Source organism: Pyrus communis, chromosome 11 (assembly GCF_963583255.1).
Source record: "Pyrus communis chromosome 11, drPyrComm1.1, whole genome shotgun sequence".
NCBI classification, from domain to species: Eukaryota; Viridiplantae; Streptophyta; class Magnoliopsida; order Rosales; family Rosaceae; genus Pyrus; species Pyrus communis.
Genome location: NC_084813.1, coordinates 23,279,270 through 23,302,734, shown reverse-complemented (window position 1 = coordinate 23,302,734; position 23,465 = coordinate 23,279,270). Strand labels below are relative to the sequence as shown.

Below are 23,465 nucleotides of genomic sequence, written 5' to 3'. Positions count from 1 at the left end.
TAAATGTACAAAGTACGATGTTATAGCAATTGTTATAGTTCTAAAATGTGCTAAGTCACAAGCCTCGTAGCATGGGCTTGTGAATCTGTGATTCGTAGTTAGTATGAATGAGGCTGAATTAGGTGGGAAATGTGAGTATATTTATTCATCAATATTTATCGAAAAATTCACATTAAGCATGTCATAAACTTTTAAATTACTATTGAAACCCTATTATCGGCCAGCACCAAATCAAACGGAAGAAAAATGTGTACTTGCAAATGAAATTCTGCAAAGTCGCAAACAAATTCCAGAAGAATCTCTAAAGTAAACTTTGGCAATTAATCATCCCACACACACACACACACACACACACACACACAAAATAAAATAAAAAGATCATTAGAAATAAGCAATTTCACTACATAATTTTTTTTTTTTTTTGGTTGGATAATTTGACTATAAATCAAAAAGAAAATTGAGAGTAAAATGATATATTGACCGAAACAATAAAACTTTGCAGTTGTTTTGTGGAGACGCAAGAGGGAAGTTGCATGTATCGTTTTTATCCTCAACCTCCAAAACAGCTAGCTAAACAACATATGATGTGTTATGTAAGGAGTGCTGTACTCGCCTGACGACATTTGAACGTCGTGCTCGTTAGTAAACGACATGCAAGATGCAATGATTTACGTCGAACGTCGTCGAACTATGAGCGACACTATAATGTCGAACGGAGAAGGAAAAAGACGACGGAAATTTAATGACCGTGTCGCTTTAGTTGTAATCCAGAGTATCCAGTATTGTATAAATGTGGATGGTTCCTTCCTATCTATGAATTCACATCCCAACGGAACTGTGCTTCGCGTTACTTAGTTAAATTTTCTCTGTGTTTGATGAAATTTTTTCCTGTGCCAAACTTAAGAGGTGGCGCATAACAATGTAAAGAATTAGAGTGGTTTAACACATGGAATATGTAGATATATCGTTGGTATTCTTTTATTCATAATTCAACGTAAGGATATGATTGCCCAAAGCAATTAATCTTAACGGAGAATTGAGTTTAGATGAGATTAATGTATGATTTAGACAATGCCTTTTTAAGTATAAAGCTAACATTAGAATAGTTTAGAATATCATCTTCATTCCAGTAGGTTAGGCCATTTGACCACAATAATATGTCTGCCCACTTGAACTCAAGTTCGAAAATTCTCTTATAAATTAAAATAGTTTAAAGTATTGTATTCTCATGAAAATAATAATATTGAAAAAGATATTATCATAGAACAATAGTTCTACATACACTAATGCTTCATTGAATTCAGACCATTATTTTAATTGATATGTTAATTAGGGAAAGTGGATTAGAACGTGGTCTGAAAATGTGGCCTAAATAGTTTTATTTTCTACATGAAGAAGATTTTATTAAACATTAATTGAGTGCTATTTATTCAAGGTGATCGTGTGGCCTAAGTGACATGAACATTGCAGCATACTGCAACAGCTTCCGCTCAGAGCCTCCATTTGGAATCACAGGAATCACCGGACCTCGATTAGTCCTCAACCTGTAGCTGCGCCAAGCGAATTGTATGTTCACAGCTGCCCATGTTCTCCAATTCGAAGAGTAGTATCTCGCAGTTCGCTTAAGCCTCTCATTGGCAAATTTGTAACGGAAGTGATCCGTGATATATCTCAGATCGACTGCATTGAGGCCAAATGCTTCTGTTGATTCAATGCAGGTGAATGTCGCAGATGAGGCTGGAAGGCGGTCTATGAATGGCCGGCGAAGGCACCAGGAGAGCAGCTCATCGCCAAAAAACCCTCCCGGTTCAAGCACATTCGTTCCCACCATGCCTTTGCTTAGGCCTTGCGTGCGCTTAATGCGTCCACGCACAATAAATAGCATCTTCGGCACAGGATCTCCTTCTCTGATTATCTGTTTAAATTAATTGGGATGTAAATCACGTGATCATAGAGTAATTAAATCACTTTGCAGATGATCAATTTGTTACCTTTTCATCTTTGGAGAAGACCAGAGGCCTAACCCTATCACAAATGTTGTCAAGAATAAGATCATCCAAGTTGTCGAACAGGGGAACCTTTTTGATGAGGTCTAAGCATAAATGGCGCTTAATCTCCCTCCGGAGCCCTTCCGGCAAGTCTTTGATCAAATCCATCTCATCTTCTCCCCCCATTGTCACCCATCTATGCCTTTCGTAATGGCGTACTCTTCGTCTCAATCCAGAAGGCAACTGCCTCCGCTTCATCCACCATTCCATGTCTCTGCATCTCAGCTGCATCTTCCTTTTCTTTGCCATAACGGCGTGGAGAAATACCTGCATCAAGCATTGTTCAGTACGCATAGTGAGATCAGTTGTTTCTTTTCTTTTTTATTTTTATTTGAGCATATATTCTAATCAAATTTAAACTACGAGACACATTGCTCTAGCTAATTTTGCTACGGTGAAGTCTATTCGTAGTCAAGTCGCTTGGCCAAAAAAGGTAAAAAATAAAAACCCAAAAGCAAAATATACATTATTATGCATGCGAAAAGTCACCTGAATGTTCCCAATCAACAAAGTGAAGAGCAGCAAGCCACTAAGCACAACGCATATGCTGAAAATCACTTCTAGCCAGTGACTTGTAGGTTCAAGATCATTCCCAAATGTACTGCAATTGATCATATAATTAATCATATAAATTGTCTAATATTCGCATTATTACTAGTTAATCACGAAGTTTACTTGCTTAACAAGGTACCTGAGAGTCATTAAACCCCAAAAGATGGGATAAAGGATCTTAATAGCAAGGGAGTTGCTAGATATGACAGGAAGAGCCAACTGATAGATTCCATAGTTAAACGTGCCATTGACATCGAGGCAGAGTGGCGGCTTTCTCACCACGCTTGCTGTTGTGTTGCCTCCACAAGTGCTTCCACTCGTGGCCGCCGGTAACAAAAGCTGGTAGCAAACTTCGTCCGAGCAAGACAAAGAGAGGTTGCAGTTGACATTTTGGTCACAATGTTGCCTTAGGCACGAAGCTACACGCTGAATCGCGAGCACATACCAGCATCCCCCAGCAACCTAAAATCACGGAACAAAAATTAATTAAGCATAAAGAACTACAATTAATAGAGATTTTGAATAGTAATCACGTAATTTGACGATTCTACGTACGTGAGAGGCAATGAAGTAGGCGATGAGGTTGAGGCCAAAACCCCACCAAATGGTGCCAAAGATGTAGCCTGTGACCTTTTGCATTCTTCTCATCAAGGAGATGCTGTGGTAGACTTTTGGGAGGAATTGGAACAAAAAAATTAAGAGAAGAATGGTCATGATCACCTTAATCTTCTCTTCTTTTATCAATTTTGGAAGAACCAGCCAGAATACTGCCTGTAAAAACAAAGATGCAGAAAGTGTTTCTCAGCCAAAAATCTGCAATTTCTCTGCAAATTGGTGACAAAAAATGCAGTTTCTGACAAACAGATTTTATTGTGGGCTAATTAAATTGGGTAGAGCTATCAGCACATCTATTTTTATTTCTCATACATCCCTATCATATTTTACGGTTGGATCGATGAATTGAAGACAATCAATAACAAAAAATTAATAAAAGTATGTGGGAAGTAAAAATAGGTGTGTGAGTAGTACTTTTTATTAAATTATGTCATAGTAATGTGTACCTTATATCATGAAATATCAACCATACCATTTCTCATATCGTATAGTATATTGTGATCATTACACTAAAAAAAATTTCGAAAGTTAGTGCTACCTTCTAAAAATCTGGATAATTATATCATATGAACGTGAGGCGAGAAAAATTTTAGTTGGACTGACAGCAGCTCTCATATGAGATGAGATCACGTGGTCGGGCATTCTTACCCAAGTTTTTTCATGTGGAGACCCGTAGAGATACGAACTCATGGGCAGTAATTAAACAAAAGATATGATTGACGAGGATGAAAGCCAGCCAGTCTACTAACCTGGGGAACGGGGAGGATGACGAAGGCGTCGAACCAGAAACCTTTGAGAGATCGAAGGTAGTGGGAGGAGATCGCACGTGCGTCCCACACGAGCTTCCCGCAGCCGACCACCAGAGACTCCCTCGACACGTACGCCAGCCGGAACTGTAGCCACAGGTGGCACAGGTGCACGGCGTCCACGCACGTGCGGAGCACGGTGACAATTGCTGCCAGCCCGCCGTCCATGTATAGGCAGGGCGTCCCGCTTCTTCCAATGGAGAGGGCGTAGAAGAAGAGCGGGTCGACGGCCAGCGCCATCCCACGCGCGAGGAGGAACGCGCGGTTCCAGCGCTGGACGCGCTTGCTGCGGGGGTCAAGTACCGGGCCGAAGGGGCTGGCTGGGCGGTGGCGGGAGAGACCCTTTTTGAGGTCGGAGCGGGATTGGATGGGGATCAGGGAAGAGCCGGCGGAGGCCTCCCATTGGGGCTGGTGGGCGGCGTCGCAGCTGGTGGAGTGAAAGGCTGGGACCCCCACCTGAGTGCAGGCGTAGCATTCGACGGAGTTGGAGATGATTGGGGTGTTCATGATGTCTTCGATGTTGTTGGAGTTGTGGGTGTTGTTGGTGTCGTCGCTCTGGGAGTTCTGGCGCCGGAGAACTCGGGTCCACCTGTTGCATGTCAGCACACCCATGCAAAAGTAAGCAATTATACATAATTTAATTATTTAAAGAAGAAGTACGTAATTAATATTAGGAATTAGTAGTAACCTTGGGAGGAAGAAATGGGAGGAGGACATGGTGATGATAAGGAGGAGAAGGCAACCATGGGAGAGAGGAAGAGAGAGTGTTTGGGAGAGCGAGTGATATCAGTGAGAGTGACTCAAAGATATATAAACACATATATGTGTAGATGAAATATTCTGATAAATAATTGAGTATAGAAAGAATGGGTCACCCATAACTAGCTATGGAGGGGAAACATTTTAGCAAGTCTTCTAATTACGTGACATATCTAATCATCCCATATGTTATCAATTATTGAATATGGTTATGTTCGTTAACAAAAATGGTGAGTTGATTATGTAATTGTTGATATATTGTTTTCGATATGCTTGTCAATGAAGGTTTAAGTAAAAATGACAAACGACATAACATCATTTTATTAGATCGGCAGACCAATCATTTTAATCATGTGGCGTGTCATCATCTAATATGTTATTGATCATTACCAATAGGTTTATAAAGTTGATATTATCAATATTCACAACTCATATTGATATACTTATCCGATGAGAATTTACATGAAAAATAAATTGACGATCCGACATAATGTTATTGGGTAATCGGACCAGCCCTCTCAATTCTCATCAAGCGGTGTGACCTTTAGTTTTTTTCCTAGGTAGGACTGTATGTATAATATTTTGTGTCAGGTAGCACATGAAGATGAAGAGGAAGGGGCAAGCGAGGGGACGTCCATAGAATTGGTGAGCTAAGGCAACGTGGTTAACTGGCTTTTCTCAACGAGTTTGGGGACCACGAATGACCACTACTTGTCACCGGGGATGTTTACAGGACCACCAGCCCGCAGGCCACCCTCTTTCTCCTCTTATCATACGTGCTCACCGTAGTACCGTGACATTTATAAGTTACTGCACTTCTACACTTCAAGGGGTTAATATCGTTTTTCACCAAACTGCATGGGCTCATGACAAACAAGTTCCCGGCTACTTCTATTAAAATATAATTTTGCATTAAAGAATAAAAAACTGCACTTTCATGAATAACAATATACTTCATGTTTTGTAGACTACATGATATGACAGTTGATGATTGAATTTTTTATTTAAATCTTTAAAGATTGAATTCAACCATCAATAGATGTCGTCACATGGTCTATAAAATGTGGCCTAAAAACATAGTTTTTCTAACATTTGCCATTAATAAAATAGAAAGTATCATTGTTTATTTGTGTGAAATTAATCAATAATTTAGTAGTATTCAATGAGACTTGTTATTGACACTCTAAAAAATCATTTTACACACCAATCTTTTTATATTTAGAAATAAATATACATTTATAAGGAGTGTAAAATGACTTTTTTTAGAGTAAAAAGTTAGAAAGAAAAAAAAAAGCTAATGTGTATGGTAGTCGATAGTTTGGCAAACCGAATATCTTTTTTTTGACTTTGAATGCACGGAGCTGATTCGAGCATTCTCCTGTGATGTCTACTCATTTTGTTAGATGATCTTTTTGAGGTTTCGAGACAGAGAACCGATTGTATAGACTCTCAAAGCTAAGTTCTTTTTGTGGCCTTTTCTTTCTGGTGTTTCACCAAGAAAAAAGGGCTAACGTACCAAGGGGCATATGATAACCCAGAAGGATGTTCTGCTCAATCATTGAGTGTTTTGATAGTCGCAATACCCCCTATGCATAATTGAATTGAAAGTATTATCCGTGGTCCGCCCAAAAAAATAAATATATAAACAATAATAATTTATTTTCTAAGGCATCACCACCACACCTTTTCAATGATCTAATTATCTCAACCTCATGTTGGATTTCGATCTGATCAACTATTTCCCTTTTGTATGGCTAAGAAATAAAAGATATCTACTTATTCTTATGAGAATAAAAAAAAAAAAATTATAAAGTTTAAGGTGCTAAAAACTTCACGATCAGAACTACGCCCCAAGATCTTCTTTTCTTTTGGACTGTTTCCCAACATGATTTCAACATGATTTGATTGATGTCTGTAAAAAGGTGTCGTGCATTGGCTTCTCGTCGTCTCGAGTGTATGTTGTGGTAATTAAGTGTCACATTCGCAAGTATGTATATTATGGTTTGATTTGCAAATTAAGAAGTTAATAATTTTCATTATCCCTTCCTAATAATTTTCCAGATTAATAGGTTAAAAATTATATTTACCTTTAATTTCTCTATTTGAATACTAATTAATCACTGAAATTTCTTAGAATAACTCCTCCTTGTTATTTACTTTTAGGCTTCATATATGACCTTTAACGATATTGCAACAATGTGTTAACATTTAACATCTTAATTACAAGCAAGAAAAAATTACAATATGATCATCAAATTAACAGTACCATATATAAATTCATAATATATATATATTTTTTTTGTTATAAGCGATATTCTAGACTAATGTAAACTAAAAAAGAAAGAAAGTTTGAACTCAGGACGTAGTGAGTTAAGGAAAAAAAGTTCTAACCTTTAGCTTGAAGTACATAACATTATTCATATAACATTTTTTTATTCAAATATGCTAACTATATATTTACATAAACAAGGTGACAAGATTTTGGAATATCGTCCCAATCTTTCATTGCTTAAGCTGACTATTTTGCATGTGGACATAAGTATTGTCCTTTAATTACATATTCTTTCCTGCACGTATTCCAAAAGTTACTTACGTTGTGACCTTTTTGTTTAATTATTTTCTTTTTCACCTCAAAGCTTACGTACGAATAAGCACTGCATGCTAGCTCGCTTCTAACTTCTCCCAACCTTTTCCTCTGTGTGCATGCATGGATAGCTTGCAAACTCTCTTTCCCGCTGCTTCTGAGTGGAAGGTTCTTGTATGAAGCCAAGCGTACGAGATCGTCAAACAGTTTTGTACCACTGAACCAAACGAAATGCAGTTATGCAAATGCCCGATTTGTGAACATTAAAAATTGAAAACTTCTGTAGCTTCTTATGTGCATCCCCTTTTGAGATTCACATATAGATGAATATTGGATCGATGGATGTAGAAAATGGATTAGGATTATCTCCTTTTCTCCTTACATCCATTTTTATCCCCTCCTTTGACATTCTCTATTTTGTTTTTCTCTTTCTATAAGAAATTAATATAAGATGTTGACGTAGCTTAACCGTGACCGTTCAAATAGGAGGGAATAAAAAAAAAAAGGGGAGAGAATAGTCCACATTTTAGGATCTTACAAAATCACATGCATCTTTTGTCAGTCTGAACTGAAACGAAAAACAACAAATGTATAAAATGGATCGATGTGTAAGTTGTAGAAACTGTTTAGCTTTGTCACGTTGCTAAATAAAAGCAAAACGTGATGCACGTACGATTGTGGCCTGTAGAAGTAGAAAGTACAATGAAGGCATGGAGAAAAGGTGGCAATAATGAGTACCCAACGAAAATTATACAGCACAATATTAGCAAAGTAGCTCGTCCAAATTAAATCAAATTGTAAATGTTCTTTAGGAGTGTCCTTCTCCCGCTCTAGGGAGAGCTTTAAGGAACTTAAACACATCAATGGATTCTCTCTCTTATTTTTGTTCCTACACTACTAGAATTATGCCCATTACACACCATTTTTTGCCCACCCTTTGCAATTGGTGGTCATAGATATAAAGTTGCTACTCTTACTATTATTTGGTGGCTTTACAATGAGATGCCACTGATATCAGTGGCCTAAAAAAATCAGCCACCAATATTGGTGTCTGTTAACTAACTTTATTTCTTAAAAATACTTTTTTGTGCATTTGTGATTAACTGGGCACCAATACAATTTATTGAACACCAATAAAACAAATAAAAAAAAACCATTAAACCTCTCTCCCCTTCACAAAAGTCCAACTCCACCCCTTCATTCCCTCCGCTCGCTTCCCCTTTCATTCTCTCTCTCCTACCTCCCATATACTCTTCTCTTTCATGCAGCAGTGGCTCCGTCCTCCCGTCACCAACGAGCGTCAAACTATACCTTCAGAATCCTCTTCCCTTCCTCTTTCCAACCCTCAAGTTAGTTTCTCCAAATTTGTAGCCGAATTTTCTCAATTTCAGATCTAAGAAACGGTGACCATAGGTATTCCGGCCAATTTCCAGCAAAGTCTGCCTGAATTGGACCTCAACCAAGAGGTAAAAATGATCCTCTCCTCATGGGTGTTCCCTAGTGTAAGTGATTTTTTTTGGATCAATTCTAGATTTCAAATTTTAATTCCACTTTCTGTATGCATGTTGAAGATTGGGGACAAGGAAGGTGAATCAAGGTTGTTTCCAACCTGGGCCGAGAAGAATGGAAGCCTTGGAAGGTTGTGGGTGAAACTAAGGTGAAGAGGGTTCTTCTAAAAAAATTAAGCTGAACATGGTGATTTTCTCCTTAACCACAACTATCACATTTTATCTCTTGCTTGGAATTTTTTTTTAAATTCCCAGGATCTGCAGTTGCAATATTTTTGATGGACAAATTAAAAAAGAAGCAACTGCTTTTATAAAGCTTTTGTAGTCTCACGGTAAATATATCATTATATATACTAAAACCCAGTTGGGTTCCAGCACTGTTCAGCAATAGTAAAAGGGCGGAAATGCCCCTGATTTTTTAGCTTGCTTAGCCGTTTTGCTGCTGCTTTGCACAGTTAAATATCTGTTATGCCCCTGATTGCCACGCGTTGATCATCCTTTGTCTGTGTGGTTTGATTCCGTCATAGCGAATGGACGACGTTTCCCTTCTAGCCCACGCGTCCATCATCGATGGCCCTTCCAGTTCGACTTCTTCCCAATTTCGCTTCTTTCGCCGTTCTCACCTTTTGGGTATTTTGGAACCTAGGTTTTTTTCTCTCCCGCATCGCCGTCTTACTTGCTGTTTAGCGTTGCCATCTTTCTCCAGATCGGCAGGCCGATGGAACCCGGCGAGGTCAGCATGTACTTCTATGTAATTACCGCCTGTGATCTCAGCCATGCTCGCGCCGCCGTCAATTTCGTTGTTTTGTTCAGGTTCGCACATTCAATCTCATTATTTGCATGTTTAATTTAATATTCATGCAATTAATTGTGCTTTGGATTAGTGTGGAAGTTGATATGTTTGATTTTCTGCATGTACTTTATTTTTTCTATTTTCTTTCAGAAATTAATTTACTTTTCCTTGGAAATCGTTGAGCTGTTAGAAGTTTTTTGCCTTTTTTCTTAATTTGATCGAAATCCATTTCTTACCCACATAACCTAGAGTCTCCTGGTGAGTTTTTCGTCTTTCTTAGTGTGTCTGAATTTTTTAATTCCGTTGTTATGGCCTTTGTTTTCCTCAGAGAAGAGATGTTGATGGTGCATGGGAGCAGTACCTTGGGTTGGAGCACTCTGATAAAGCTCCTAAGAGCGCTCACGCAACAAATCAAGTAAGTGCTGTTGTAAATAGGTTGTTTTCGATTTACAGATGGATTTTGTGTTTAAATTTTCTTTTTATAATTTTAGAGCATGCATGTATTATCAGTTGCTAGATGTATAATTTCAGAGGACTTCTGTTTGGGTTTGATATTTTCCCACGATGTATAAAATGAGGGAGGGCAAAGCATTTAATGCACCAGATTATATTGGTTGTTTTTGTTATTTCATGCTACGTATTGTAATTGGGAGATTAATCTGTTAATTTGTGTTTATGTAGAAATTGGAAGAAGCAAAGAACATGTATGCTTTTAGCACCACCACCTACACTGGATTCCAATGAACTATATCCGAAGAAGCATCTGAAAAATTCAAAGGTATGCATAGTAGTCAGTTGCATTTGCGTTTTGCAGCTCATGGAATGCTTTTTGCAAGCTTAGATTCAGCTCATGAAAGTTCTTATTGCTGTGGTTGTGTTGTGGTTGTAGCTTATGGAATGATTTTAAAAAAATCAGGCCATAATCAGTTTGTACAGGAATACCAAGAAATCAGGGATTAGGATTAATCTCCCTGTTAACATGTGGCCAGTAACATGTCCAGGGCAAGCTTTGAATGCACCTGATGACTTGCCTAAGAATGTCACACGGACTTTGAATCAGGGCTCAATTCCCATGAGCATGGATTTTCATCCTTCACAGCAGACTCTACTTCTTGGGTTGTATTTTTTAAGTAGCTACTTATATTTATTTGTATACCTTTGGCTCTACAGTTTTTCCCTAGATGCTTGCTGCTCATAATTGACTGTTGATTGTTCTCTGTATATGCTTCAGTTGGTACCAATGTGGGGGACATAGGGCTGTGGGAAGTTGGATCTAGGAAGATCCTCTGCATGGTAGTTAATAGATACTTTTCTATTTGAAAGTTCTTATTGTTGTGGTTGCTGTGTATTTACTTAGATTAATTATAAATTAGAGCTGGTTAAAAATTCGAAATTTTATTGATGCATGTTTTCTTCTTTCTTCCCAGCCATCAATTTGTTGTCTGAGGAGAATCTGAATAGATCAGATAGTACATGAAGAAAATGATTTTGGTAACGAAGAAGAAAGAAGAGTGAAGTAATGAGATATGAAGAGAACTTTGCCGCTAAGATTAAAATAGAGATTGTAGTGAGCAAAGTCTAGGTATGAAGAGTCCGAGTTACATAATTGTTAATGGCTTTGAACCTTTCTAATTTTGTAAACCGTTAATACTATCTTAAAATTTAAATTATGAATCCTTATAATTGAAATGTCAATGATTTGAAGCTCATGACTGAATTATTACAGTTCTGTAAGATTTATTGATTACCTTTTTTCGAACTGTCTCTCGCAGCGGAATCACCGCCACCAACAGCTATGGCTACACAGTTCATCGTCATCCGGTATTCCTCCAAAATTCCACTATCTCTCTTTGTTCTCTCCTACTCAGTGCGTCTCTATTCTTCCAGGTCCACCAATATCTATATCCCAAATGACTCTTTATATGTACCTATTTGTTAGAGAAGGCTTTTGCCTTTTGGGTTCAATTTTATCTGCTGTCTGCATTGGATTTGATGTCTTCTTGGTCCCTATTTTTTTTTATCCAGCAATCGAGCTTGCATTATGACTTAAGAAATTAGCAAATGAAAGCTGCTTCACTTGCACACTGTAAAACATTCATTGTTATTGTATGATGTCTTTTTAATATAAGATGATTAGGCTTAGGTGATTATATTTTGTACCATCAATTGGTTCGTGTTGTGAATTAACAGTCTTACTATACTATGTTCATCCTTGAATTTACGACTAACAGGTTGCTGAGAAGAACAAAGATGTGCAATTAATAGATTTTGTTGAAATCAAGTTTTTAGCTGAGCAGGTCAGTCTTGATCTCTTCCCTTATTTTTCATCAGGTTGGAAAGGTTCTACAGGGACGCTTGCATGATTTTTGATGTTCTGCTTTTACCTTTTTAGGTGGAAGCCTATCAGGAAAATATCTGAATATTTTGCTCAACTAAGGACACTTCACAAAGGGCACGGTAAGAACCCGTAATTCAATTTCATTGTCATCTTTATCACACGTTTAGTGTTCATCTTTTGAATATAACATTACTTATCTGATTTCATTTTCTGTTCCGTACTTGAGTTTCTCAAAACCTAATGCAAACAACTAATATGGCTAAAATTAGTCCCTCATGTATTTTCCGCATCTGAATTGGGGTTTTTAAAGTTTATCAAGAAATTTGATCTGGGATTCTGAATTTTTTTTTACAACTCAGAAATTTGTGGAGTTATTCTTAGGTTTTATCAAGAAGTTTGATCTAGGTTTCATATATTTTGTGACTCACATTGCTTTTTAGCAATTTTTTTTTTCTGATTTCTGCTTTCTTTTGATTTATGGGCCTGCATCAAGCTTCTGCCTTTCTTTTGAGGTGTGTGCTCATGCTTAAATATTTGTATCATCTGAAGGATGTTCCTTTGATGATTGTTGAATCCTAATCTTTCTGAGCATGGTTAGGAAGTTATGAAAAAAGTAGAAAGGATGTTCCCTTGATGATTGTTCAGAGAAGAATTCTGGTGATAGTTCATAGAAAGTAAAGGTTTATGTTTTTTTTTTAAATTCCAGTTGGAATGTGTTGCAATAATATCAGTCTTTGTGAGATCAAATGAATAACACCTACCTTTTTGCCTCTTTCTACATGTTTTATACAGTTTCAAAACCCGCAGCACCGCGCGGGCAAGCTTGCTAGTTAGCACTAGAAAGTGAGGAAATCCACTTTCTTTGGTCAAGTTGGATTCTTTACTATGACTACCATTTTTATCTCTAAACAAATTTTTAATGGTATGTATGATATAAAAGGGTAAATTTAACTATTTTGGTTTCTTTTTTTTCACGCTTTGGTGCCTCGAGTTTTAATTTTTCATAGCTGTGTTGAGTTTTTTTCCAGTTACAATTCGGGAGCCATTGGCAACTTCTAAGGGACCAAAATTGTTTTCAAGTCAAAATACAGGAACCAAATTGAACTAGACTAGGAGATTACATTACCAAAGTAGGAAAGTTTTGTCTTGATTCATAGTTTGACAACATAATATGTATGTAGGATGTTGTTTTAGAATCGCTTGGTAAGTGTTAAATACATCCTATAACATGACTGACTAACAAGCATGGTCGTTCAGATATACATGCAATTGAGATCACTGACTAAATCAGATTTCTTTTATATTGAAGCAAATCTTGCCTATTGGGTGTTTGTGAAAATTCCCCAGAGAGTTAGAAACAAGGATATGATGCAAATCTGAATGTAGGCTGTTTTGGTATGTGTGTGTACGTATAGGTGTGTTATATTGATATGACATGCTGCCTAATTTATCTATTTTTGGATTGCTAGATCAAAGAAGGAAGTTCAATTTATCAAGGATCAAGGTTTGGACTGCTAGACAGCGCGTCGCCTTCGGTTTGAGGTATGGAATTAGTCTCGTGCTTGCAATCTGGCCGCTTACGTGTTTAAATTTATGGTTTATCAATATGCTCAAGATTTGGTTAGCAGGTAGTTATGCAAACAAATTAAAGTTCCTTTAAGCATATGGTTGGTAGTCTTGGTGCCCTCCAGATTTGTGTAAAAATCTAGAGCCATCTGCATGGTCCTATGCTAATGAGCTGCAAGTAAAACTTCAGTAACAATGTGTTTTTGTATTTCTTTCTAGCGATCAGCTCTTTGTGCTCGAAATTTGGCGATCAGGACTTGCCTTTGATTTTTTTTTAGTGCAGCAGAGTTTTGCATCGATTTTTTCATCTTCTTCCAGATTTCTGTTCCTTTTTTCTTTTTTTTATTTTTTATATTGTTTTGGGATATGTGAATGTAATTTTTTGAGTATTTCTTTGCTTCAATTCTCTCTAATATTTTGATGTTTAGTTTGAACTCCCATCGCAGCATCATCATCATCATCTGCTCTTGCTGCTGCTGCCTTTGACTGGTATTTCCCTATTTGCTGCCCAAACAACAGTCCTCTCAGATACTACTTGCTCTTAGATACTACTTGCTTGGAGTACCATATACCTATATAGTAGTTTGAAAGCTGACCTGGTTTGAAGAAACCTAGCTCAAACATCCCACCTGGAGAGACAATGGTTTGATCGCCAAAGAGAGATTGGCATGACATGATTAAGCTCTTTGGAAACAGAGTCTTCAAACACTTTTCAAAGTTTGAGTCCCAACATTTGTTCAAAATTGTATTAAAGATCAGTTATGCAAATTTGTAGTATATTCTTATATCAAAGATCTTACAATTTGTTTCCTCACAAAAAAAAAAAAAAAAAAAAAGGAAATATTCCTATTCAAATCTGGGTGCCCACACAGGGCATCCTCTTTTTTTAATATTATTTTGCAATTTTGCCACTGATGTGAATATGGGTGGCACTGCAGGAAAGGCACCAATGAAATATTGGTAGTCATTGTTACAATAGAGTCCTCTACATAGGCCACACTCTCTAGTTTAGTGGGTGCTTGGTGGGCATAGAGGTTTGCCACCAATGTGAGTGGCAACACTTGACAATAACCACTAAATGAAAAGGGTGGCTGATAGCCAAATTTCTAGTAGTGCTATATCGGTTGTACGCAGGCAACGTTTTCCTTTGGACTTTGTGCCTAATTTTTTTGAAACACAACTGTTAAAAAATTTCATATTTGTTGTTAATATTTGTGTCTACGTGGGTGTCAATATTCGTAACCAATTGATACTTAATCTTTAGTGATCATTAATATAAATTAGACACATTTTGGCTTTTCCTCCAAATTACTCTTACCCTGTACAAAAGGGTCTAAAGATAATGAAATGACACACTTTGATTTCTCCTCCCAATTTCTCTCATTAATTTCTTTCTACATTTTTATCCCCAACAATATTTTATTTTGATGTTTAAATATTAATTATTGTTTTGAATGGAAGTTAGATTGAGATCCACCGGTTTGGTTTGAAGTGGAAGTGATAAATGGAAATATTAGTTCTAATAATATTTTCTGAGAACTCTACTGGCCAAATGTTGTATAGAATACTGTGAATTGCGAGGTTGCTTCGGTTCGCATGCAATGATTTTGGCTCCTCGTTGAAAAGCTTCAGACTTCTTTTCCTTCATGCATATGGCGTAAAAATTGGGGAAGTTCAATTGACTGGTTTCAGCCAAAAGCTGCGATACTGTTTCGGTAAAAAGGAGTTGGAACTGTTAAACCCAAGGATTTTGTTGCCTGTAAGAACAGGCATGCAGATGCCTATAAATACACAAACGGGGCAGCCACTATCTGATGGGATATATATATATATGTTAAGATGAATAAGGAAGATGTATTGAGAGGGAGGAATTTGAGAGAAAACAGAGAGAACTGCAGTTCTATTATTGTTATCATACACGGCTCTATTTCCACATTATATCTCCTAACAACATGTACAGAACTGCCATTTTCCAACACATATTGTCCTCACTTTCATTTTCAGAAAAGCTTTTCAAATCAAATTACCATTTCAGAACCCGTATGAAACTAAATCGAGTGGCCTATGGACAAATCCTCGGGCTACATTATCCAAAACTCTTGTGTGTGTGTGTGTGTGTATTTTTTTTTTCTCTGTTTTTTTGTCTTTGACATTATATGACGTTTAGAAGGGTTTTTAAAATAGCTAAAAGCATTTTTGGTAAATATGTTTTTGAAACCAATAATTTGTATACAAGTGAATCTTGGAAAAGCACTTGGAGTGCTAATGCTTCTTGCAGAAAACACTTCAAGTGCTTTTGGAACCTAAAAAATTTTTTCTTTAAAAATAATTTCAATTATTTTAAAAGCACTTCCAAACGAGCTCATATATTTTTACAAAAAAAAAAAAAAAAAAAAAAAAAAAGAAGATGATTTCACTCATCCTTTTACCCTAATTTCGGGACCTACAGAGTTTGGAATTCTACGGGTACAAGGAAACCATAGAGACCAGAAACGCCAACATCAATAGTGATATGTAATATGATAATATTTGTATTTTCATCAATAATTGAATAGATCGTAAGCATACATATATCAAGGGACAAATATTTTTACAAACACTTTTACACTTCTATGTAATTTTTAGATTTTATAATATTTAACAGTCTAAATCGATTAAGAGTGATGTGAAGAATTTTAAACATTAAATGATTTGGATGACAAGTGGTCATTTACCACAGTGATAGAAATTGTGTAGTGCCCTTGCATAACGGCGTATGTTCGAACCTCGTATGTGGCTAATCTAACATCTAACTTACTAATGCTATCGCTTGACTAAAAAAAAAAAAAAAAAATTTGAATGATGATGTAGACTATAATTATTAAGGAAAATACTAATCTAAATTAAAAACAAATCTCTAATAGAATAAAATTGAAAAAAAAATAATCATTTGAATCCTAATAACACAAAAACATGAAATCTTTCCTTTGCCGATGAGGTCTGTAGTGCCTCTCTTCTTTCATTTTATAAAAAATAATCCTAATAGTAACAAAAAAAATAAAACCATGATTTAACAGTAAAAAAATCATGAAATATGACCTGACAAAAATAAAAAGATTTTTCAAAACCTAAATTTACCATCCTACATTATGAACAATAATATAAAATTTAAGGTTTTATTTTGCTTACCTAATGAAGATTCAAGGCATGGAAGTTGCAGACGTGGGGATATGGAGGTTGCATACCTCCTTTTTTTATTTTCACAATTATAACTAGGGTTTCTTCTCTTTTTAATTTTAGTTTTAATTTTTTTTCCATAATAAAGGCTACAAAAAAGTGTAAAAAAGTTTATAAAAATATTTGCCCCTCTCTCTCTCTCTCTCTCTACACACACACACTTTGCTCATATGTGGCACAATCTAATTATAATTTTTCGTACTCAATTATATGCCGTACCTATATATATATATATATAGAGAGAGAGACGCACTTTGCTCATATGTGGCACCATCTAATCATAATTTTCCGTACTCAATTATATGCCGTACCTTGGAATCTTCCCAGTAGTTGGAAGAACTTGCCTTCCCTGTTGTCACCATCGATTACTCTCAGCCTCTCAACTTTGGTTGGCTCCTTCGGGATATTTCATATTTGATCTGCCTTAATCCACCAATCAGAAAATTTGGTTTGTTCCTAAACCTAAAAGGTGAAAATAATTATAAGAAATTCGATTTAGGTCGATAAATAATTTCATCCTTCGGCATATGCCTATGATCATTTTGTTTTTTAGAATACGTCAATTCGAAAAAATCACCTCTCCAACTAAGGTTAATAAATTGGAGACAATATTTCTCTTCAACTAATTATAAGGTGAATACCACTTACTGAAATTTCTCTTTATTAGGATCTCCTTAAAAGCATACAATGTTTCTTAATATAAAGAGATTTTTTTTTTCTCAAAATATAAACAGATTATTTACTTTAAAGGGGGTTGTTAACTAGGTTAAGTTACATTATGGACTTGCTATAATAATTTAGTATTGAACGCACAATGAGAGTCAAACCTTAAGATTTTCCACTTAATTACAAGTGGAGAGTGGCATTAGTATTAACATGTGTATGATGGTGATTGGTTATTGGCATAGATTGGTCTAGTTGATGTGAGTTGTTAGAATAGTTTGTTAGAAGGTTATAGAATTTGTTAGTTCGTAAACTTGAGAATTGGACAACCGGTGTTGTCTCTTTTATGAATATAATTTGTGAGTACTCTCTCATTTTTGTTAGTATATTCAAATCACAAGATATCAATAGAAGTTTTCATTCCTTCTAAACCTTCATCTTCTTCTTTTTTTCTCTATAGTATGGATATATAGTTTGTATGTAAGATCCCACATCACCTAGGGGAGTGATCTTTATATGTATATTATCATCCCTACCTAGCACAAGGCCTTTTAGGAGCTCATTGGCTTCGAGTTCCATCGGAACTCTGAAGTTAAGCGAGTAGTGCGCGAGGTCACTCCCATGATGGGTGACCCACTGGGAAGTTATCGTGTGAGTTCCCAAAAACAAAACCGTGAGGGCATGGTCGGGCCCCAAAGCGGACAATATAGTGCTACGATGATGGAGCGGGCCTGGATTATAGTGGGGACCTGGGCCGGGATGTGACATTGCATATAGTTAATAATTAAACTGTAATACCAAGTGACAAAACCACTCAATGTTAATTAACTCAATCTTAAGAAAGTCATACTTAAAATTAATTTTGATATGTATGGCTTAAGCATCGTTTGAGAATTTTCTCAATACTTTTAGTGTTATCAAAATCATATATAAAAAAGTGTAAAACCCCAGAAAATCCGACTCTTCAGCCCCATCATCTATGTTTATAGGATTCGCTTGAAAACTGAAAGTGGCCGCATTGTTTTCTTTTCTCATGGCCATTTTTGTTTATGTAATTTTACTCTTTTCCTCTGAGTGGATGGCCGCATTGTTTTCTTTTCTCATGGCCATTTTTGTTTATGTAATTTTACTCTTTTCCTCTGAGTGGAAGGTTCCTTAAAACAAGTGTGTACATAAACTGCATATAACTACAAATCCAACACGTATTCTTCACATTAGGAAATGGGGTCATCACTACTTGTCACTTTACCAGTTTCCTGTACTTGATGAGATAAACATCTTGTAGTTTCGTCAAATAATTAAGAATAACCTTCCAAACTGATATAATTGTTGACATTGAAATTTTGGTGAAATAAATATTCACAACACATTAAAGTTTTGATATGCAAGGGTATACATGGCATACACCATATGTCTCACAAATCCGACGAGTCATCAACAGTGACACGTGTCAACACTTGGCAGAAAGGAATTATTTGATTTATTTGATTTTAATTTAATTAACTCAAATATAAATTGATGCGGTCATATCAAATCAAGTCTTGATTTTTTCGTCAATTAATCAAGCCCACAATTAAGGCCAAATCCATTCGTAGGCAAAGCTTAGATAATCTATAAATACGAGGCTCCAAGACAAAGAAGATGGGATAAAAAAATCATTCACACCCAAACGCTGAAGTTTTGAAACTTTGAAGCTCTCAAGTACTCTAACCCCCAAACACTCAAACACTCAAGAAGATTCGGAAAACTCGCCGCAACCTTCGTCAAACCCGTGACGAACCACCAAGCATCCCTACACATACCCATTTTTCCATTGCCAAGATCAAGTCATTGCGACCCTTGGATCAACAACACTACACACCTTACATTTCGGAGATCAAATGAGAGGATCAAGTTGTAAAGAGATTGTAACCCTAAATTTATATTAATACAAATATTCTTTGTACACGTGTTATCTTGTCATTTGTCACATGATTTTCGTGTTTACAATATTATAATTAAGTGACAAACAAATCTAATAATTTAAACAAATTCAAATATTTTTATTGCTTTTTGGAACTTGAGAAGATTTTATCTGGATCCCTTCTATCCAAATTCTCCAGATCTTTCAATTTTCTGCATTCTTCGATGGGTGCTGGATCCAATTGCCGACCCACCACGTCCACACCATCATCTTCTTGCCTCCGGTTGCCCAAAACTGGAACCAAGTCCTCTCAAATAGAGAAAGAAAAGGAATAGTAAAAAAAAAAAAGTTAATTAGTTCCTGAAAGTTCAATTTTCAGTTGAATGAACAAAATTGAAGAATTCAGAGGATCCGGATGGAGGATCCAATTCTCAATTTTTCATCAACTTATCTCATGACCTGTGAACTGTGAAGGGTAGGACCCTTGTTTTTAGATTCCTTATCAATCTTAATTCTGAGAGCATTAAATATTCAGCAGTATAAACTTTCGTCCTATATCGTATCGTTCACATTATTCTTTGCAAAACGTGGTGCACCGTGCACGGGGCCAGCTATTACTAGTTTAGTATAAAAGAAGTTGAGGTTTTTTTTTATTTTATTTTTAATCAGATTCAAAGTTGAGACTTGACTGGGATAGAAAATAACAAGTTTAGAAAATGGGAATTCTGAAAAGTAACAAAAACAATTGATGGTTAATGATTCCTTTTCAATTAATTTATTTACGCTTAAATAACATGCAAAATAATTAATAATTTTGAGATTTGGTGAGTTTGGGTAAAATATTTGAAAGCCACTGGTTGTGGCCTGGACCATGTAAAACCAATGAAGCAATTGATATTCTTCTAAAATTCTGATATTAATCAGAATAATCGATCAATATTAATCAAGTGAGAGCTATGTTTATCGGCATATATACATCATACATATATATATATATATATATTAATTTTGTCTTCTAAAAGTTCTGATATTCACTTGTGCCACTTGACACATAACCTTTTTTCTGAATCGTGATCGATCTAATTTAGACCATCATATGTGTATGATTCAGACTGGAGATTACCCAGCTTGCAGTGAAGCAAGTTGGAACCAAAGCTCGGGACCATCAAGATTCTTAATCTCCATCCATAAGGTCTGCAGTTGTCAAAGAAGTATAAACCCTTAGCATCCATAAGTCCTTAACTTGCAACTCTTTGTTTTTTTAAAGGAATCATTGTGATCTTGGTGCAACAAAGTGTATATATGACATTCCCATCATGTAAGAAAAGAGAGATAAGTGCAATAAGGTATACACTCTATTGAACCTAGGTTTCAATCTATCATCGGGTATAAAAACATAAAACTAGAAATTAATATATGTTCATTTTGTAAATATTCTTTATTCTTACCAATGTTCATTATTCTTAATTACCTAGTAATTCCATTAGTTGCACTTCTTTTTATTTTGGTCCAAAAATTTTCTATTACTCTCAAAATTGATGTTTATCATTTTCTTAAGGATAATACTTGGATACTCATTAGTGAGTATCACCTTTTGATTTTGTCCAATGATATTCTAACACTTTTTTATGTTAGACATGCTATTTAATTTTTTTTGGACTTAAAAAACAAGGAACACATGATTTTTTTATTGAGCCAAATCAGAAAGTGAATACATGCTTACTAATGAATAACTAAATATTATCCTTCCCTTAAGATGACCTAGCTAGTCTACTTTGTTAATTGGATAGTGTTATTCACATACCTATTTTAAGTCATACACACCCTTATTAATTTTTTGTTGTTGATCTTCTTCGATTCATTGGATCCGACAGCCAAAAATTGAGAAGTGTGTGAAAAATAAAAAGTAGATGTATGGATATCACTACCATGTTAAATTAACGAAACAAATTACAGTGAATCCTTGTGGATATGGTTATGGATATGGTCCATGTGGATCCTTGATGACTCACACATATAACAAAAAAGACATTCATTTATTAGCATCACAACAACATTCTTGGTTCTGGAGTGGTTCTTGGAGTTTTGGTGTTAAAAGCAAAACAGTTAGGCATGCATACTCATCACTAATTTGCTTAAAAATAATGGAAAAAGACAACAACGTTACTCACGTAGGCCGTAGGGCCTGTAAATTACAGGAATAAATCATTTTCCGATTGCTAATTAATCTTCGTTGTCAATACATTCAACAGTCTGTACGTACTACATTTCAAAACTCAAGGACTAAAAAGTCTCCCGGCGTTACTTTCAAACCCTAATCAAACATTAATATATGGATTAGGGACCACAGTACAAAATAATTAGAGTAAGCATTAAGCAAGATTCGGTAATACAATAGTATTAGTTTAGCGAACACTACGGCTCTAGCAATCTAGCTGCTCGTACGCCTATGAGTGATTGTTCTTCGTTGATGGATGTAAGCATGGAGCTTATAGATTCACATTCATCAACGATTGTCAATTATTGACCACACACTGGATCATATTTTAGCTGTTGATGAATGCATGTGAAATTCACGTGACAAGTTTATGTATAGACGCAATGAAATCTCATTCATCGATCTAAATAATCTATAAAATGTGATATGATATGTATCCATACAACATATATAGTTGAGGCATGCATGATCGCGTGAACCATTAGTTAAATCAATTACAAGAACGATTGACAAACACTTCTGTTTGTGCTTCTACTTTGAACGGTCACGATTAAGTCACATAAACTCTGACTTTTATATAGAGAGAAAAACAAAGAAGAAAATGAGAGAGGGAAGGAAAGGGGAGGGGATTTGGAGAGGAACTTGCCAAAGAGAAATTTTTCAATGTGTCTAGAACATAGGGTGGTATACCACATGTAATTATATAACTGAAGGAAAATTTTATTTTTTAAATATCCGTCCACTTATGTAATAACATGTGATACCACTCTATATTTCGAACACAATGAAAAATCTTTTCTTTCCAAAATGCACAACCTCAAAAGTTGAAGTTGATAATGCATAAACCCCGTGTCACCCGACATAGTAAAGAAGGTTAGACCAATGTGTGTGGCTTAATTTTGTTGTAGATCCCAATCATGAATATGTACATCTGCTATAGTTTATCCACTTAGAGATTCTTTCTTTATTTAATAATTATTTTATTAATTGCAAATTACATTAAAATTCAGTCACAGAGAACCAGCACAACTCCATGAGAGGGTACATCAACAACACTTTGTACTTAAGGTCAGTAAAAAAGTTTATACTGAAAATAAACTAAAAATGCAAACACATGCGTAGAAGTAAATGCTCATAACCAGTTCAGTTATAATCCCCCTGCTGCAAATAACCAGTAAATTTCTAGAGAGAGTGCATCAACATCGTAATAGAAAATAAGTTATTCATCCAGTAACAACCACAAAAATAATGCAAATATGCACATAAGTCAACAGGCTTAGTTAAACGAACCAACATAAAATAAACTTAAAACTACAAGCTCTCACATAGTCAAATTGACATCATCTTTGGATCTCAAGACGGACCCATCAATCCTGACCACTCAATTTAAATCATCCGGCCATCATTAGTCCCATCTCACTAGCCCACCTTACACACAAAACCACACCTTATTTCTCTCTTGAATGATCCAGATTGCTAAGCCAGTGAGCTTTAGAGTTTAAGATCCAGAGTTTGAGAATCAGAGATGATCTCAATCCCACCGAGTCATGTTCATTTTTCGTTTGTAAGAACTTAAAGATTAATTTGTTACCTAGGTAGATGAGGATGAATTCACTTTTCACGTAGGTTGTCCGCATGGTATGAGCGGTCAATATCACCACCAGTTAATATCACCACCATATTGATAGTACAACAATGGTACGGTATTTATAGAAAATTATTATAGACACTCCACAAATTTAACTGTGAACTTCTTATCAGAGTAATTTTCTTTTTAAATATAGAAAGTTTGGAGTGCATAATTAAATTTTTGAAGTGTCAATAATAGTTTTATATTTATATACTATCAATATAATAGAAACTAGCAGAGAGCACACACTTTATGTGTGTGAACAA

At 35.8% G+C, this 23,465-nt stretch overlaps 2 protein-coding genes across 6 annotated transcripts; one reads left to right on the top strand and one right to left on the bottom strand.

Annotated features, from left to right (window-relative positions):
• Window positions 1-1,209: 1,209 nt before the first annotated feature.
• Window positions 1,210-4,837, bottom strand: LOC137707573 (cyclic nucleotide-gated ion channel 2-like). Its single transcript, XM_068446472.1, has 7 exons — window positions 4,710-4,837; window positions 3,965-4,610; window positions 3,156-3,371; window positions 2,740-3,062; window positions 2,538-2,649; window positions 1,992-2,315; window positions 1,210-1,915 (listed from the first exon to the last, which is right to left on the bottom strand). Exons 1-7 carry the CDS (start codon window positions 4,736-4,738, stop codon window positions 1,427-1,429), a joined length of 2,139 nt encoding a protein of 712 aa, XP_068302573.1. The 5' UTR covers window positions 4,739-4,837; the 3' UTR covers window positions 1,210-1,426.
• Window positions 4,838-10,300: 5,463 nt separating this feature from the next.
• Window positions 10,301-12,773, top strand: LOC137708621 (topless-related protein 1-like). 5 transcript variants are annotated; one of them, XR_011064817.1, is made up of 7 exons: window positions 10,301-10,443; window positions 10,555-10,781; window positions 10,897-10,958; window positions 11,093-11,247; window positions 11,438-11,532; window positions 11,897-11,962; window positions 12,058-12,773. XR_011064817.1 is itself a non-coding variant. In XM_068447740.1 (5 exons), exons 2-5 carry the CDS (start codon window positions 10,645-10,647, stop codon window positions 12,082-12,084), a joined length of 345 nt encoding a protein of 114 aa, XP_068303841.1. In that variant the 5' UTR covers window positions 10,301-10,443; window positions 10,555-10,644; the 3' UTR covers window positions 12,085-12,773. The 5 variants fall into 5 exon arrangements, 1 of the variants encoding a protein (XP_068303841.1); XR_011064814.1 differs by having other exon boundaries at window positions 11,438-11,552; XR_011064815.1 differs by lacking the exon at window positions 10,897-10,958 and having other exon boundaries at window positions 11,438-11,552.
• The last annotated feature ends 10,692 nt before the right edge of the window (window positions 12,774-23,465 follow it).